This window comes from Cygnus atratus, chromosome 2 (assembly GCF_013377495.2).
Source record: "Cygnus atratus isolate AKBS03 ecotype Queensland, Australia chromosome 2, CAtr_DNAZoo_HiC_assembly, whole genome shotgun sequence".
Classification (NCBI taxonomy): Eukaryota; Metazoa; Chordata; class Aves; order Anseriformes; family Anatidae; genus Cygnus; species Cygnus atratus.
Window position 1 is genome coordinate 90108613 of NC_066363.1, and position 15038 is coordinate 90123650.

Below are 15038 nucleotides of genomic sequence, written 5' to 3' on the forward strand. Positions count from 1 at the left end.
TGGTTGGGATTGTTACTTGCTGAATGATAGCTACTAACATTTTGCCAGTATAATCAATAAAAGTGAGAAATCTGATCTCCTTTTTCTGCAGGCCAGCTTTGGGTGGTCTCCTTACGTCATCTTTTCGGCAGCACCAGGAGTCCTTGGCAGCAGAAAGAGAAAGGCGACGTCAAGAAAGAGAAGAAAGGTTGCAACGAATAGAACGTGAAGAAAGAAACAAATTCAAGTAGGAACCATATTCACTATCGCTCTGTCGTCTTAATGTGATGGGTCCATAAATCATTGAGATATTTAATTGCAAAATAATTGAATTGCTGAATAGTTCATGGATATCTTTAGATACCTTTCTTGATATGAGTATCTTAAGAACTGATATATTAAACACATTCCAGTGAATTTTGTCATTAATAAACTAGCACATTATTTAAGACAGTTATATATTTGCCAATTATTCAGGCTGGATATCCATACAGGCCAAGTTTGTTAGCTAATATGCTCCTTCTTTGAGGTCTTTTCCAACCTTAATGATTCTATGATTCTCAAGGTACAATCTCAGTGAGGCATAGGTTTGAAGGTGAAACAGTGGGAGGAATTTATCAAGAAGGGAGGAAGGGAGAGCACTGAGACATCTTTTTGCTTTCATGTTTTGCAAAGTAAAAGCATTTTGCTGTCTTGGGGTACACTTATTCCTGCTTTTTTGAGCATGTACCTCTCCTTCCTGGAAACAGCAAGTGACAGAAAATAATTATCAAAATTATTGCTCAATCTGTGGCCAGATAAAGACCCCATCTGAATACAGGACTCTACATTTTCACATCTAAGACAATATCATAGGATTCCAAGATATCTGAGTATAGTAAGAAGTAAGTCCTCTCTTCCTGTTAGATTTGTGGCTGGAAATCTCAGTACAGGCATCACCAAAGACTGCAGTGGGCTTAGGATAGATAAGGTGCCTGTTGCTGAAATGGCATGCCTACCATATGAAGAGTGTGCACTGAGAAAGAATTTTGGTTTTTTTCATAGTTAGGAGCGAAAAGTAAGCATATTTTCAGCAGTCAAAAGATGTAATGCAGTAATCTAAATAATGGTAGGATAAATGTTTTGTTGCCTGAGAGTTGCTATTTAGGGAAAAGATGGCACTGGGTTTCATGTGAGTTTGTTTATTAGTATGCAGGCTTGTTTTCACTGTAATCATCTCTAGTAAGAAGTGGAAATGGTTTGTGTCATAGTGAATTTGGAAAGAGGAATAACTTGCTAGTGGTTGGTTGGTTGGTTGAAGGAGATATTCTACTGGCTCCAGAAGATAGCTAGTTTGGAAGAAAATGAGAGGTGGAGGGAAGGTGGAAGAGCACCATAATAGGATCTTTGGCAGCCAACAGCTTCCCAAGTTCTCCTGAAACGGAATCAATCAGGTCTCAGTCCTCAAGCGTTTTCCAAAAACTTTCCCTCTAACTGCAGCAGGCTGTCGTGGAAAGCCAACATGATCTTTCAGAAAGGAAACTCCCAGGCCAAAAAAAGCCACCAGGACATTTGGCAGCTTGACCTGTTTGAAAAACAGATCTACACTTTTCACTAAGGATTGGCTACAGTAGTTGTTCTGTCACTGAAAGAGCTTCCTTAAAGTCACAAAAACTACTTTTTTTTTTTTTTTAATTTACATCTTCATCCCATTACTTCAGAGTCAGAAACTGGTTAACTAAATGTCATGACTGTTACATATTTAAGACAACAATTTTTCAATACCCGGTGTTTTCATCTTTCCTATTTGAGTTCCCTGGTCACCCAAAAGTTATAGCTTGTGTTTGAGTAGAGGAGGGTCTCCAAAGCCACCAAACTTTTCAGATGGCATCCCACAGTTGATTAAACAGTATGGAAGGAGGAGGACAAAGCCACAGCAAACAGTCGTGGACAGTTTTGTAAGAGTTCTTGGGATTTCATTATCGTATCATCAGTCTGGCTGGAAACCCAACCCCTGAAGATGTATTTTTGATTAAAAATAGCACTTCCAATTCACAGCCTTTAAACTCGTGAGCAGTACTGGATTTACCATCATGACTCATGTGTTGTCTCATTCTTTCCAACTCTGCCTTGACAACGTTGCACTAGATTCTGGCACCATTATTGACAAATTGAGAATAATTTAGAGGGGAGCATCACCAGTTGTGAAAGAGCTTGTTTTTAGGAGAGGTGTTAAAATGCTTTAAAAGCTACTGCTAGCAAAAGGAAAGCTTTACAAAATTAGTATTTTTTCTCAGTAGGACTATTGTTCCTATTCCATATGTAAAACAATATGACCTAAAAAGAGAGGGTTATGCTTCAGCTGTAGGGAGAGGTGGAAGTAGTCAGAGGATACAAGTAATTTCCATGTTTTCCTGCTGAAAAATTCCTAGTTAATTTTGTTTGTTTGTTTGTTTGATCATTTGTTTTACTTAGGCATTATTCCCATAGTTATTTTAAATGCAAAGAATACTCTGAAAATATCTTCAAAGTATAACCAGTTCAGTGATTCAAAAGAATATGGAGATGGTCTGAAACAATAACGTGTGTTCCATGTTAATGCTGACTTCTGAAGGGCAGCTGCAAACAGGTGTTTGATAGCTGTTGGCATTATAGATGGCAGGTAATTCATTTTATGACACAATACGAAGAGAAAAAAACAGTGTTTTCTTTAGAAATGGAATGGTTCTGAAAATCTTTCTGGTACTCATAGGTTACAATGGGGAAGAATCTAACATTCTCAGCCATTGTATCCAGCAGATTCAGATAAATATTAAAATATATTGTACAGAACTATTTTGCTGTGTTATTGTGGCAGGCTGGATGTTCATTGAGTTCTGCTGTTCTCTGAGTTAAATTTTCTTGCTGAGGAATTTTTCATCTGTGGATGTGACAGGCCTACCTGAGGTTACAGTGCCCAGGCATCCTGCAAAGTTGACTTGGCAGAAGTTAAATACACAAGTTACTTGAGGGGCTGAGAAAGGGACAGCTGAAATAAAACGAGGTTTGTGTCTAGAACTCAGGGTGAAAAACAGAGAAGTTAAAGGATTTCACCTGTCAGATGATCTTGAATGCACTTTAAAAGAAGATTATCCTACTTGTTAATGCCAAAGGCCCAGACAGTCTGCTCTTCTGTTTCTAGTTGTGGCAACTAACATACAATTAGGAAAGGTGTATTAGAAACAGGGCAAGGAGTCTGCTCCTTGCCTTGATATAACATCCCAGATACCAGCAATCATTGTTTCAGGGCATTCAAGCTGGAGCTAGTGAATAATTGTTTAACAGCCACTAATGGGCTTGCTTCTTAAGAAAGAGACCAATTCCTTTTATCTAATTCCAGGTATCAAGTTTCAAAATGTGCTTCAGGTTATTATTATTTTTTTAAAACTTTTTTATTACTTCTAATGACTATCCAAACTGTGTAACAGGTGTACACATACATGTGGGGTAACGTGTACATAGCTACTTTTCAGAATTTTTTCAGAGGACAAAGTCTAATAACTTTTGTTGAAAACAGCCTTCATTGTTTCTGATAAGGTTTCTTGTGCTGCTCTTGGTTTCTCCTACTGTACACATACTTCTGCTACTTACTTTATTCTTTTGGTTTCCTCTGCAACTTACTGCAATTCTCTTTTTAGCCGTGATTATTTAGACAAAAGAGAAGAACTAAGACAAGCAAGAGAAGAGAGGTCTGTATATGCTGCATCCATCCTTCCCTTTGGTTGTTTCCACTTCGTATATTGTGTAGATGTTGTGTATTTACACTAACTATGCATGCACAGAACACTTTCATTCAAAAAGAACTCTATAAGTAAGCTGTTGTGTTATTAAAGAGGAAAATCAAGTCCAGCTGTAAGCACAGCAATAAATAAGGAGCAGTGGGACTGGAATGCATAAGAGTGATTGATGATCTATCTTTTATCTGTTTGTGTGGGAAATAAGTTTACTTGATTTGCCTCAGAAATTTGCCCAAATTTAGTGTAGTTATAAATTGAATAAGCCTGTGTTTCTCACCCAGTGGGTCCCAAGCTTTCTGGAGGGTCAGAAAAGGCAACTGAGGATAAAGGGAAGAAAGTGGGATAACAAGCATTGGAAAACTGCCACTACAGGCTGATGGAAATGGGTCTGACCCACTCCCAGTGTTTTTTAGTCTTTCAGGGCCAAGTTTTCTTTGCCAGTCTTTCTAAACATCTGTTAGTAAATTATAAAGCTTAGCAGCATTTGTCATTAAGACATTGTTTTAGTTTTATTTAGATAGCATATTTAAAGGGACTGAGCCTTTTTTCTTTTATTCCCCTTTTTTTTTTTTTTTTTTACATTCAATTAAATAGTTTAGAAACTCTGGGCTAGTCTGGGAGCTATGTGCTTATGACAACATATTTTTCAAGGAATACTTGTCTAAAGACCTTTGCCTTTCGGTAGCTTCATCTCTGCTTCCACTAGTAATTACACCCTGGAGGGATCTCTTGTTTTTACCTGGAAAATATGCACATTACCGAATAAACAGTAGATGAAAAATCATCCAGATTGCTTCAATACTGCTTTAATGGCCCTCTAGAGGTTGCTATATAGAGATACTTTCAGAATTGTCAGGAACTGGAATTATATTATCAGACTGTGAGAGCGGCCTTCTCAGCAATTGTGATGCTTTTTTTTTTTTTTCATAAACTCATCATACACCAAAAGGCAATTTTTTTTTTTTGCAGATGGAAGTCTCTTCTGCCAGCATATCTGTTGTGGCTAAAGTAACTATATTAAAATATGATTTTGACATCTGTAAGAGTAAAAAACATTTAATGGTCATTCTTTGTCCTTCTAAACACAATTACAAATTACTTTAAGGCATTTTCTAAAATGAAATGCATCTGAGCACATAAGCATCATACACAGATCTCAGCTGATTACCACTTTTTGCAGCAAGTATGCTCATCAGCAAGTCTTGAAACAAATTAAGTGAGCTCTCCAGCAGTTTCAAGTTGTGATGGAACACACCAAGTAAACTGGAGAAGTTTTTTGGAAGTGTTCACCAGCAGAACATCACTGCTGTGCAGTCTGAGACAATTTCATTCATCAATAGTAGTGTCCCTCTGTCATTGGGGGCTTTTTGAACTCCAATGTTTAACTTTTAAGTTCTTCCCCATAAAGAAGAAAAACACATTTGCTTTGACAGAATATAAATATTGGAGAAAATGCCTGCAAGTGAGGTCAGACATCAGTAGTCCATTACATTGTCTTTCCGTATTTTTTTTTAATTAACATTTTTGCACCAATGAAGTTTCATTTCATATAGCAGGTTGAATTTTAACTTGTTTTAAGAGAATGCAAGGACAATAAGAACATGCTATATCCAAAGTGTTCAAATCTCATTTAAAATGTATCAGGAAAAATAAAAGGAAAGATTATTGAGCACATACAAAAGGGCTGTTTTGTCTAAATTCTCTGAAATCTGTGATACATTCTGTGTACTGTCACATCACCCTTGAGCTCTGGAGTACAGGCACCCATGTTTCCAATGCCTTCGGGTGGCCTCTGTATCAGGGAGAAAAAAAATGCAGTTTGAAGGGCTCTGAGTATAACTCAGCACCATTCATTTCATGTGTTCTTTCTGTTCGATGATTTTTCTCACTTTGCTTGGCTGGGTATTTTCCAGTGGTAGTTTAAAAATAACCCAGCAAAGGTGAGCTTCCAAACCCTCCCTACTGTGATTTACAGCTTCGATGGGATGGGTCTGCTTTCCACCCAGTGACTGTTGGCCCAGAAACATTTTAAGTTGCCCTCAGGGCATTGCTCTGAGACCTAGAGAACTCACAAGATTTTTGTCTACTTGAAGACGAAGAAGGGGAATGTAATCTTCACGAGACATACCAAATGGATAGCCCACAAATTTTTGGCTCTTCGCCTATAGAAATGAGTCAGCACGGGCATGATGATAGCTGCAGTTTTCCATGATTTGAAGGAGTATGGCAGTATACACAGAGGCAAGGCATCGATCCTATACTGGAGGAACTAAATGCAGTGGAGGGATGGTACTTCACCCTTTCATGAGACCTTGTGTATCTGATGCTGGTATTTATTCATTGCTGAGACATTGGGCTGAAACAAGAAATCCCATAAATATATGTTGTTTATCAAGTGTGGAGCATTAATAACTGATTGTAGAACAATTTTATTTCCTGGTTAAATTGCCACATCTGCTTATTAGCTTGCCCATTTGATAACTAGTTATGCTCCTGTGCTGCCATGAGAGCTGCCACACTGGTTTCCTTTTTTTCTTCCAGTATAATGAGCAGATACATTTTGAGAAGGCACATTTTCATGGTAGTCCTCTGCTCTGCTGGTTAACTGTGAAGTACACAGCAACAGAAGCTAAAATCTTAAAACAGCGGAAAAAGAGCTGGGGACAATAAAACATTGTAGCTCCCCTGTTACTGAAGGATCTATCCAGATCTTGGTTGGCAAACTGCAAAAACCTCCATTGCAGCCAGCTGGGCTGTACCTGTGTTAGCTAAGAGATCAGTTCGAATGGCTCTTTTTGAGACTTGAGTCCCGTCTGCTCTAATTGTGAGGAGCTGGGAGACGCAGTGTGTAAGTGACCAAAGTTAAAAGAAAGACTGGTTTCATTAACTGTAACAAAACATTATGCTAATGCCGGCAGAAGGCTTTCTCCTCTATTGAAAAGACAAAAATCATTCTTTAGAATTGGCTTCATGTTAGAACTGTAAACAGTTCCTATTTTATAACCATACAAGTATGTGGCTTGTTATATTTTCATCCAGAGTCCGTAGGGGTTCTTTCTCTTGCAGAATTTGTTCAAAGCATGTGCATACCTCTGGAGGAATAAAAGAAAATGAGTTTGTTCTTCATTACTGCTGTTTGCAATAAAGCAAATTGCCTCTGAAAACACAAGAAGTGCTCTTCAAAGCCACGTTTCTTTTTGCACTCTGTATGGATGTTTGCAAACGTGCATGTGTGTGTGGTTACCATATGTACTAAGCATGTTTGTTGCCCCATGTGGCTGACTTCTTTACCCTTCCTGGCTTTAATGCACACTTGTACACTAATTCAGGCTGTCAGTGAGACAGGCTGGGGGAGGAGAGGTGTTCCCTGTTATGAAGTGTTTACAGTAGTGGGTTAGAGGAGGATGACCACAGCATTTCAGGGATGTAAGCAGTAGTCTTGATTAACCTGTTTAACAGTTCACTTGTGGGTAAGGCAAACAGTCTAACGCCCAATCCAGCTGTCTTCATGACTTTATTCGTTAGCAAATAATGGTGGATAAAATTAGCAGCATCTGGAAGAGGCACGTATTTCAAAGTTATTTTGGTCGAAATGTATAAAGCACACTATGAAGAATATGATTGGTAGCTGGTCTTAATAAACAGTTAGTGAGTTCTGCCTGCCTAAAATGCAAAACAGATGTATCTTTGTTCTTTTAAAGTGACTTTGATGAATAAACTACATGTGACGTCAGGTCCAAGCTATTGGATGTCTGAGTCCGGCAGAGAAATTTTTTAGAATAGAAAAAAAAGAAAACTTTCCATTGTAGGCTCTGGAGAGAACAAAGTGAATTCCAGTGCATTGCTCTCAGAGCAAATAGAAGCAGGTTCAGAGACTGGAGATAGTCAATCCAAACATTTATTAGTGGTATTATTTTCAGGGAGATCTGTTTTTGTCTGCTGCACTGAACCATTTTCCTCTCCTTGCAGCAAGTCTCAGACTGGCTATTTGCATCAGTATTAAGGGGCTCTGGCTTTGGAGGTTTTTTTTTTTTTTTTTTTTTTTCCCCCTCCCATTTTAGTTTTGGGAGAGGGAGGGCTGGGAGGAGGAGGAGGAGGTGAAGGAGGAGGGTGAAAAGGAGGACAGACAAATGCTTCCAAAAGGAGAAGGACTATGCAGACACAATACTATATCTGAGGACTCTTTAATTCTGCTGCTTTTTGCTTTTGTTTTGTCATGAGCAGTTTAACATTTTTCAGGGCAATAGTTTTTGCTTTGGTGTGCGTTTTTTGGCAGACTGACCAAGCATTCGATTCAGTGCTGTACACCTTGTGTCAGGAAGTCAGCTCACTCTCTGCAGGTGTTTCATCCATAAACAAGCATCAGCCACAGACTTCTTTTTCTTTACGGAAACCCTTTGGAATTTAACTTTCAGATACAAATACCTGGAGAGGTTGGCAGCTGAGGAGTATGAGAAGGAGCTGAAGAGTCGGAGTGTAAGCCGAGGCAGAAGTGAGCTGTCCTTGAACCTGCGATCTCCTTCAGCCCCATCCTCGCCTGTGCCCAAGTGTGTCAGCCCAGCATCCATAGAGTCCCAGGAAGAGCTGAAGACCCCTTCTACCCCCTGTGGAACCCCTCAGCACTCGGAAGGTAAGTGAAAAGCAAGACAGGGGAAAAGAGGGATGGTTTTAAAATTATTCTGTCCGGCTAGCAGTGATTTTTCATGTATGAGTGCAAGGATATAACCTCTGAGGAGCCAAAGTAAAGGGTCTTGTTATAATATTCCACACCCTCTTCCTAAATTTCCTTTCTTTTTTTTTCACATAGATTTGGATATCTTCTACTCTATTCAAGCAAAGAATACACTGCTAATCGTCACTATGATTTATATTAGCATTGTCTGTTGCTATTAGGATGAAATAATTGGAAAATACAGCATACAGAGGGTCTTAATTTTAGCATCATGTTCCTTGTATATTAGAAGTTACTGAATATTAAACCAACAATGTTCCTGCCAACAGATTTTGCTTATGTGGATTCTCTGAAAGAAATGCAACAGATGAATGCCAAGATTATAATAACCTTCCAACAGAGCACAGGCTGAATGGGACAAACAGAAAAGCTTTTGAATTAAAGGCAGGGAGGGTGTGTTGGTTATTTTTAACAACAAAAAAAGCTCTTAAAATTGTAACAGAAGTAGTAAAGGACTTAAAAGAGACCACAGACAATTAGTGAAAAGGAAAGTATAATTAGTGTTTGCACGGTTGGTTTGCTGTCATATAATTTATTGGTGTACAGGGCAATATTTTTTTGTATGTGCACGTCATTCTGCCACTTGCATCATGTACCCCTCCTTCAATCCTCAAAAAAAACATCCACCATGCAGATTTATATTTATGGCACATGATGTTGCATTAACATTGAGAGCTAGAGTGCATGTTGAGGGTGAATTATCGCCATCATTCATTTTTATTTTATTTGATTTCCTGCTACGTGCTATTGGTGATTAATGCCTTTGTAACTCGCACAGCTTGGTTTTATTGAGTGTTATGGTTGGTAGCATGCTATAAAGCAAGGTGATTTAAGAAAAAAGTTACAAATATTGAATGTTGCATATGTTTATTCTCACTGTACTAAGTAGGTGAAGTTTATTTAATTTAGGTTTATATGTTTTCTCAATTATATTTCCAGTTTTCTTGTCTGGCACTCTAAAAGTCTCAGTGGAATCATCTGAACTTAAAAGACGTGGATATTTTCCTGTGACTCTGATAGTTAGAAACATCCAGATACCCATTTCTTTGAGTTCAATATTGCTTTTAGAGCAAACAAGCTGGATTTTTCCACCATTAGGATTTCAGAGCTGGGTAGGGAGCAAGTATCTCTTTTATGATGATTATTTTAACATATTTCTCCTGGAAGCATTCAAAAAAAAAAAAAAAAGTGGCATGAAATGGAGCAGCACAGCCCATTTGGAGAATACATTTAGAGCAGGTGTACAGTCAACTTTAGGCAGACAGGATATGGCAAAGCTATCAACACGTGGGTAGGCAGGACATCTCTGAAAGTCCTGACAATATCAGTAGGCATCAGAGGGCAACACCTGGAAGCCCAGCAAGTGACCTGCAGGGAGAGAACATATGGATGGGGCAGGGTAAGCCTCCAGGCAAGGGCAACTGCATGCAGACAGTCAGGATAACAGGAGAACATGGGCCTGAAATCTGCATACTTCAGTGGGAGCCATGCATGAGGAAGGACTGCTCTTTCAGGCCTAACAAAAGCAATGGAAAGGTCATTTGAAATAATGAACATGTGGGCAGGGCAGGCTCTCTCCTTCCCTGGATGTGGCCAGATGATTGGATCAACCAGCAGCTGGCGGGCTTCTTTGCAGATTTTGTGCCATGGCCTCTAGACTGTTATCTGAGTTCCTTATGCTTCATAATGAATTAAAATCTCAACTTTTTCTGTCCTTAGGAAATGTTACGAATCACACTTAGTAGAGAATAAACTGAGGCATTAACTTCTTAAACCAGTTGTAGGAAAGCTGAAATAGAGTCATGGACAGAAGAACCCAGTTTACTTGCACTCCAAATAGTTGCTTTGAACATAGAAGTCATCAGTCTTCCAAGCAAGGATAAAACTGCAGAAGGAAAATAATTCCTCACTTCTGTTCATAGGACCTTCCAAAGACCCTGCAAGAATGGTGTTAACAGAGGTGTGATACTTGCCTGCAGAATTCAGACCTAAAGTCAAACAGGAAGTGTGTTCCTCTACTAGCAAAACAATAACTGGTTTTAGGAGTTAAATTTATTTTACATTACTTGTGTTAAAGCATCCATTGGCCTTCTAGTATCTACTGGGCTTAAGAAGGAAATGGATTTTGTCTGTGGAACTTCATACCATGCAGTGAAACGTCTCAGTATCTTTACCCAAGATAAAAATCTGGACTTACTGATCTGAAGTGTTTTCTCATATAAAACAATTGGTTCCACTAAAGTAATCAAGTCTTGTATAGCTTACTCTTGTAAAACTTGTGGTACGGCATTCAGAGGAAATGAAGGCAGTCCCATAACTGCAAAATGGAACTTTTTTTTTTTTCCCGAGCAGCTACTTCCTCTTTTGTAATTTCATTGGAGGATATCTTATGAAGTGCACGTGTGCAGTAAAGGAGAGCAACAATAACCAAGACATCTCTGAAGTCAGTCCAGAAAGTCATCAGAGATGAGTCCTTCCCTGAGAGGTGTAGCTTTATGCAGTACTTGAGGAACTAAACAAGTCAACCCAAGAGTGCCTTCTGGACAGTGGGAAACCTTCTGAACATATTAGTAGCTGAGCAAGGTTCAACTACTGCATAAAGTACGACTAGTGAAAATGTTTCTGGAGATGGAGAAACACCGGAGCGTAAGGGTGCAGTGAGGCCATTGCAGCCACAGATGGAGAGCCAAAATAACCACTGTACAGCATGACAGAGGAGAAGCTAAGGCAAATGAAGAAAGTGCCAGTACCCTCCTAGGGGGGGTAACTTAATGCTAAATTTTGCTATTACAAAGGATGAGGAGAAGAGGTTAGGGGTTGAGGGCAGAGAAAGAAAGAGAGAAAAAGACAGGCCCAGCAAGAGGAATCCTGTGCTGGACGAGCTGAAGAGAGATACATCCAAGACTTTAAACTTCGTGGTGAATTGCCCAAATAATTCAATCAGGAGGGCTTGGATGGGAAAGGCCTTCTTCAGACTTACTGTATGCTTCCTCAAGCAACGCTTGCCATTTCCCACTCCAAGTAGCAAGCAGAGAAAAGAAGTAGAGATGAGGTTGCCTAATTTATTACACTAATAGGAGATAAGGTATAGGCCTGGAGAGGTATTTGTTCTCACTGAGGGCTTACAGGCCTGAGGGGTTGAGGTCTTATCAGCAGGTAGTAAGGATATGACAGCTTGTGTCTGCTTCATAGTTCTTTAATAGTTGAGTATCAAAAGAAAAGTAATTTCCTTCCATGTCCCTGCGTAGCATCTTGAGTTCATGGCCATGTTTTTCAGAAGGGAGCAGCTTGCTGTCCTGTCTACCTACCCTCTCACTCAGAAGATCATGTTGCTATGTTTTTTTTGTGGCCAAGTCTTTAAAATGTCAGAAAATGCAGATTTCAACAGCTCTCAAACAAACAAAAAAATCTTTACACATTCATTGGGGGGCCCTGCTACCATCTCTTTCAGTGATGACGTTACACGGCTTCTTTGGGAGATTTCATTCTTCTGAGAAGTCTTTGCATTTCTTTTTTCCAATAGTATGTTTTTAGAGATTAACTTCTGGCAGAAGAAAATAAATGACCCTATGATTCAAAAATTAGTCTTTAAGGGCACGTGCAGTTTTCCTCCTGCTGATGAATCCAATTGCAAGTAAAACTGCTCATTTAAAGAAAGTAGCTCACTCTTCTTTTTTTTTTTTTTTCTCTAATTTTTAAAAAGCCTTGAGAGAAGTGTGGAAAACAGCACATGTAAGAGAAAAGAGGTAACCTCTACTACCAAATCTGGCAATCCCAACTACAATTTTAAAGAGAACTATATGCATGTAAAATTGTATTTTTATTTTTTTAAAAACTTGATGCTTATACTGCCATCAGACTTCCAAATGTCTCAGGAATTCCTTCTTTGCTCTTGATGATTTTTCATATGACCATGCTTGTTTTCCCGAGTCTTCTCACTCTTCACCAGCAGTCGAAATACAAGGAAGACAGCGTGGTCTGTGACTGAATTTTGTTGCTGCCTGTAAGGTTGCCACTTACAGTATTGTTTTGTCCAGTGTGGAAAAGTGAGCCAGTAGATACTGGACTGAAAGTTCCAGATCATTTCACTCATGAAGAATTCTGTTTTTTTAACATCTTTAGAAGTTCTCACCATAGGATCATGGAATCATAGAATATCGCGAGTCGGAAGGGACCCATACGGATCATCGAGTCCAACTCCTGGCTCCACACAGGTCTACCCAAAAATTCAGACCATATGACTAAGAGCACAGTCCAAATGCTTCTTAAACTCCGACAGGCTTGGTGCCGTGACTACATATCACCAGTATCAGCCCAGTGGATTACATGGTGAAACTGCAAGTGACGCACAAAGGGCTAGCTTGCTGGCTTCGTTTGCCTACTGGTGTTTGTTGACAAATTGGATTTCTGAACTGTTTTATAAGGGAAGCACTGGACTTAGCTCACTCTTTATAGTTATTTAGGATATAGGTGGATTGTCTGACACTATGCCAGAAACGAAGGAGAGAGACTTTCAAGATGAGTGTCAATGCATCCCTGTTTTGTTCTAGAAGTGCTAAAATTTTGATACTCCTTGAATTCAGAAGGGTAACTTGTATCAGTATATTGCTATCTACTTTTTGGCATATATTAGGATCTGCTAAGACACTGTGTCTTTCCAGGTATGTGTGGAATATTTCTGGTGTTCAGAGGGTTCAGAATTCTTTTGAATACTGCTTTTGTAGGTTTACATTCTCATTTTCTCAAGCATTTCTGATGTCTCCCCTGACTCTATTCAACTGAATCTTCCAGTATAGCTTCATGATGACAAAGGTGCCAAAAGCATTAGCAGTCCTGGCCACATTTTAGTCAGTTTCTTTCTCTGCTTCAGCTGTTGAAGTTGACCTTTCTGGTCATTGCATAACAGCTTTTTTTTTTTTTCTTGGAGAAAAGCCTACTATTCACACACACACCAAAAAAAAAAAAAAGTGACTAGTCTAGGGTAAACTGAAGACATTCATTATCTGTGCAGCGGTCATAGACCATTGCACTATGGCAAGCTCAGAGTCTCATGTTCATGCTACAGTGCTACAGTACCATTCTAGTGCCAGGATCTCCTGAAGGATACCTAAGTTTGCACCCCATTTATATTCAAACCTTGGTTTGATTTTAAAATTGGATTAAGTATACATGGATTATTTATTAAACATACTATGTGTACATTTCTTTTACATATATGTATTATGTATGCATATCTAGTTATTTAACTATCTACACATTTAAAATCAATTGTGAAAGTGCAGAAGCCTAACTCCAATGAGTATGTCCAATGTACGGTTGAGTTACAGGAAGTAAGTCAGAATAGTGTGGTACTGAAGATGCATTCCTGAAAGCTAGTCTAAAAACGTGTGTGTTATTGTATGGATAAAACATAGGCATTGTTGATAATCACCATTCTCTGAGTGGGTGTCTCAGAAAAAAGAATAGCCACACAATGTGAAGCAGTCTTAAGAAAAATTGTGACTTTATTTTGGCTTATACTTTCCTGGGATAAATCTATTTACCTGCTCCCTAGAGGACTGACATGTTTGGGTTGCATTCCAGTGTGATGCTTTTTTTCCTTCAAAGATTCACTTAGTTCTTGAAGGAAGTCTCGTTGTACATCATGTGATCCAAAGATCATGACAAGTCCAGAAGCCTATTTTGCAACACTGTAATGGAAAGTAGTTAATAGAGGGAAAAAACAAGTATGACTTGGTTGTTGTAGTTCAGCCACCTGACACTAGATTTAGTGCAAAGGTAATCTGGGGAGTATGCAGAACTAACACGCATGCCTATTTTCATCACTCTTGCATGGCTATTTCAATTTTCAGAAAAATGTGAGCTGCTTGATGTGAATATGTGTGGATGCTCTTCAGTTTATTTGCAGCATGCAGAGAACATTTGCATGTGAAAATCTGATGTTTTAGCTAAAAAAATGAAAAAAAAATTAAAAAATGAATGAATTTCACTGTCTATGATAAAGCAGGGAAGAAGAAACCAAGTATACCATCAACAACAGTGTTTGCCATGTTGCCAACTGATAAAAAAAAAATCTCAATATATGACATATGCCAACGCATTGGAAACTAAATTTGTGCTATATGTCAAGCAGTTGGAAAGTTTATTCTGTTTTGATGTGGCTATTCTGAAGTAAATGTGCATGAAAAAACATATGTTTTTCATCAGCCAGATGTGTGACAGTGCCATTTCCAGACTGTGCCATTTCACTGTGTTAATAAAACTAATATTTGTATTTTTTTCTGTTGAAGTGTTCCTCGTCAGGTGAAAAAAGAATTCCTCCAGAACCAAAGAAAATTCAACCAAAAGCCACAATCTCCCTCCTTTTTGCTTTTTAAAAGATCTCTTCCTTCCTGGCTCTGTCTAGGCACTGAGTTTCCAATGTCATACTCAGGTGGGATGCCCATTTTCTGCTGGTTCAAATCCTTATGCGAGTCCAACACTCCAGCTGTGGAAGTATGTATAAAAACAGTGGATTGGCTCCAGACAGTAAGCGAGGGGAATTGCCAGGCCACTCTCATGTGCAATGCTGT

The 15038-nt window shown here is 38.9% G+C and overlaps 1 protein-coding gene across 4 annotated transcripts in view; it reads left to right on the forward strand.

Moving 5' to 3' along the window:
* FHOD3 (formin homology 2 domain containing 3) overlaps positions 1-15038 on the forward strand; it is a 399093-nt gene that overhangs the window by 317653 nt on the left and 66402 nt on the right. For 3 of the 4 annotated variants that reach the window (XM_050708607.1, XM_035550471.2, XM_050708606.1), the window contains 3 exons: positions 92-226; positions 3636-3686; positions 8150-8364. In XM_050708607.1, coding sequence (XP_050564564.1) covers positions 92-226; positions 3636-3686; positions 8150-8364 — 401 coding nt within the window. The remainder of the gene's footprint in view (positions 1-91; positions 227-3635; positions 3687-8149; positions 8365-15038) is intronic. The other variant, XM_035550467.2, reaches the window with a different exon arrangement.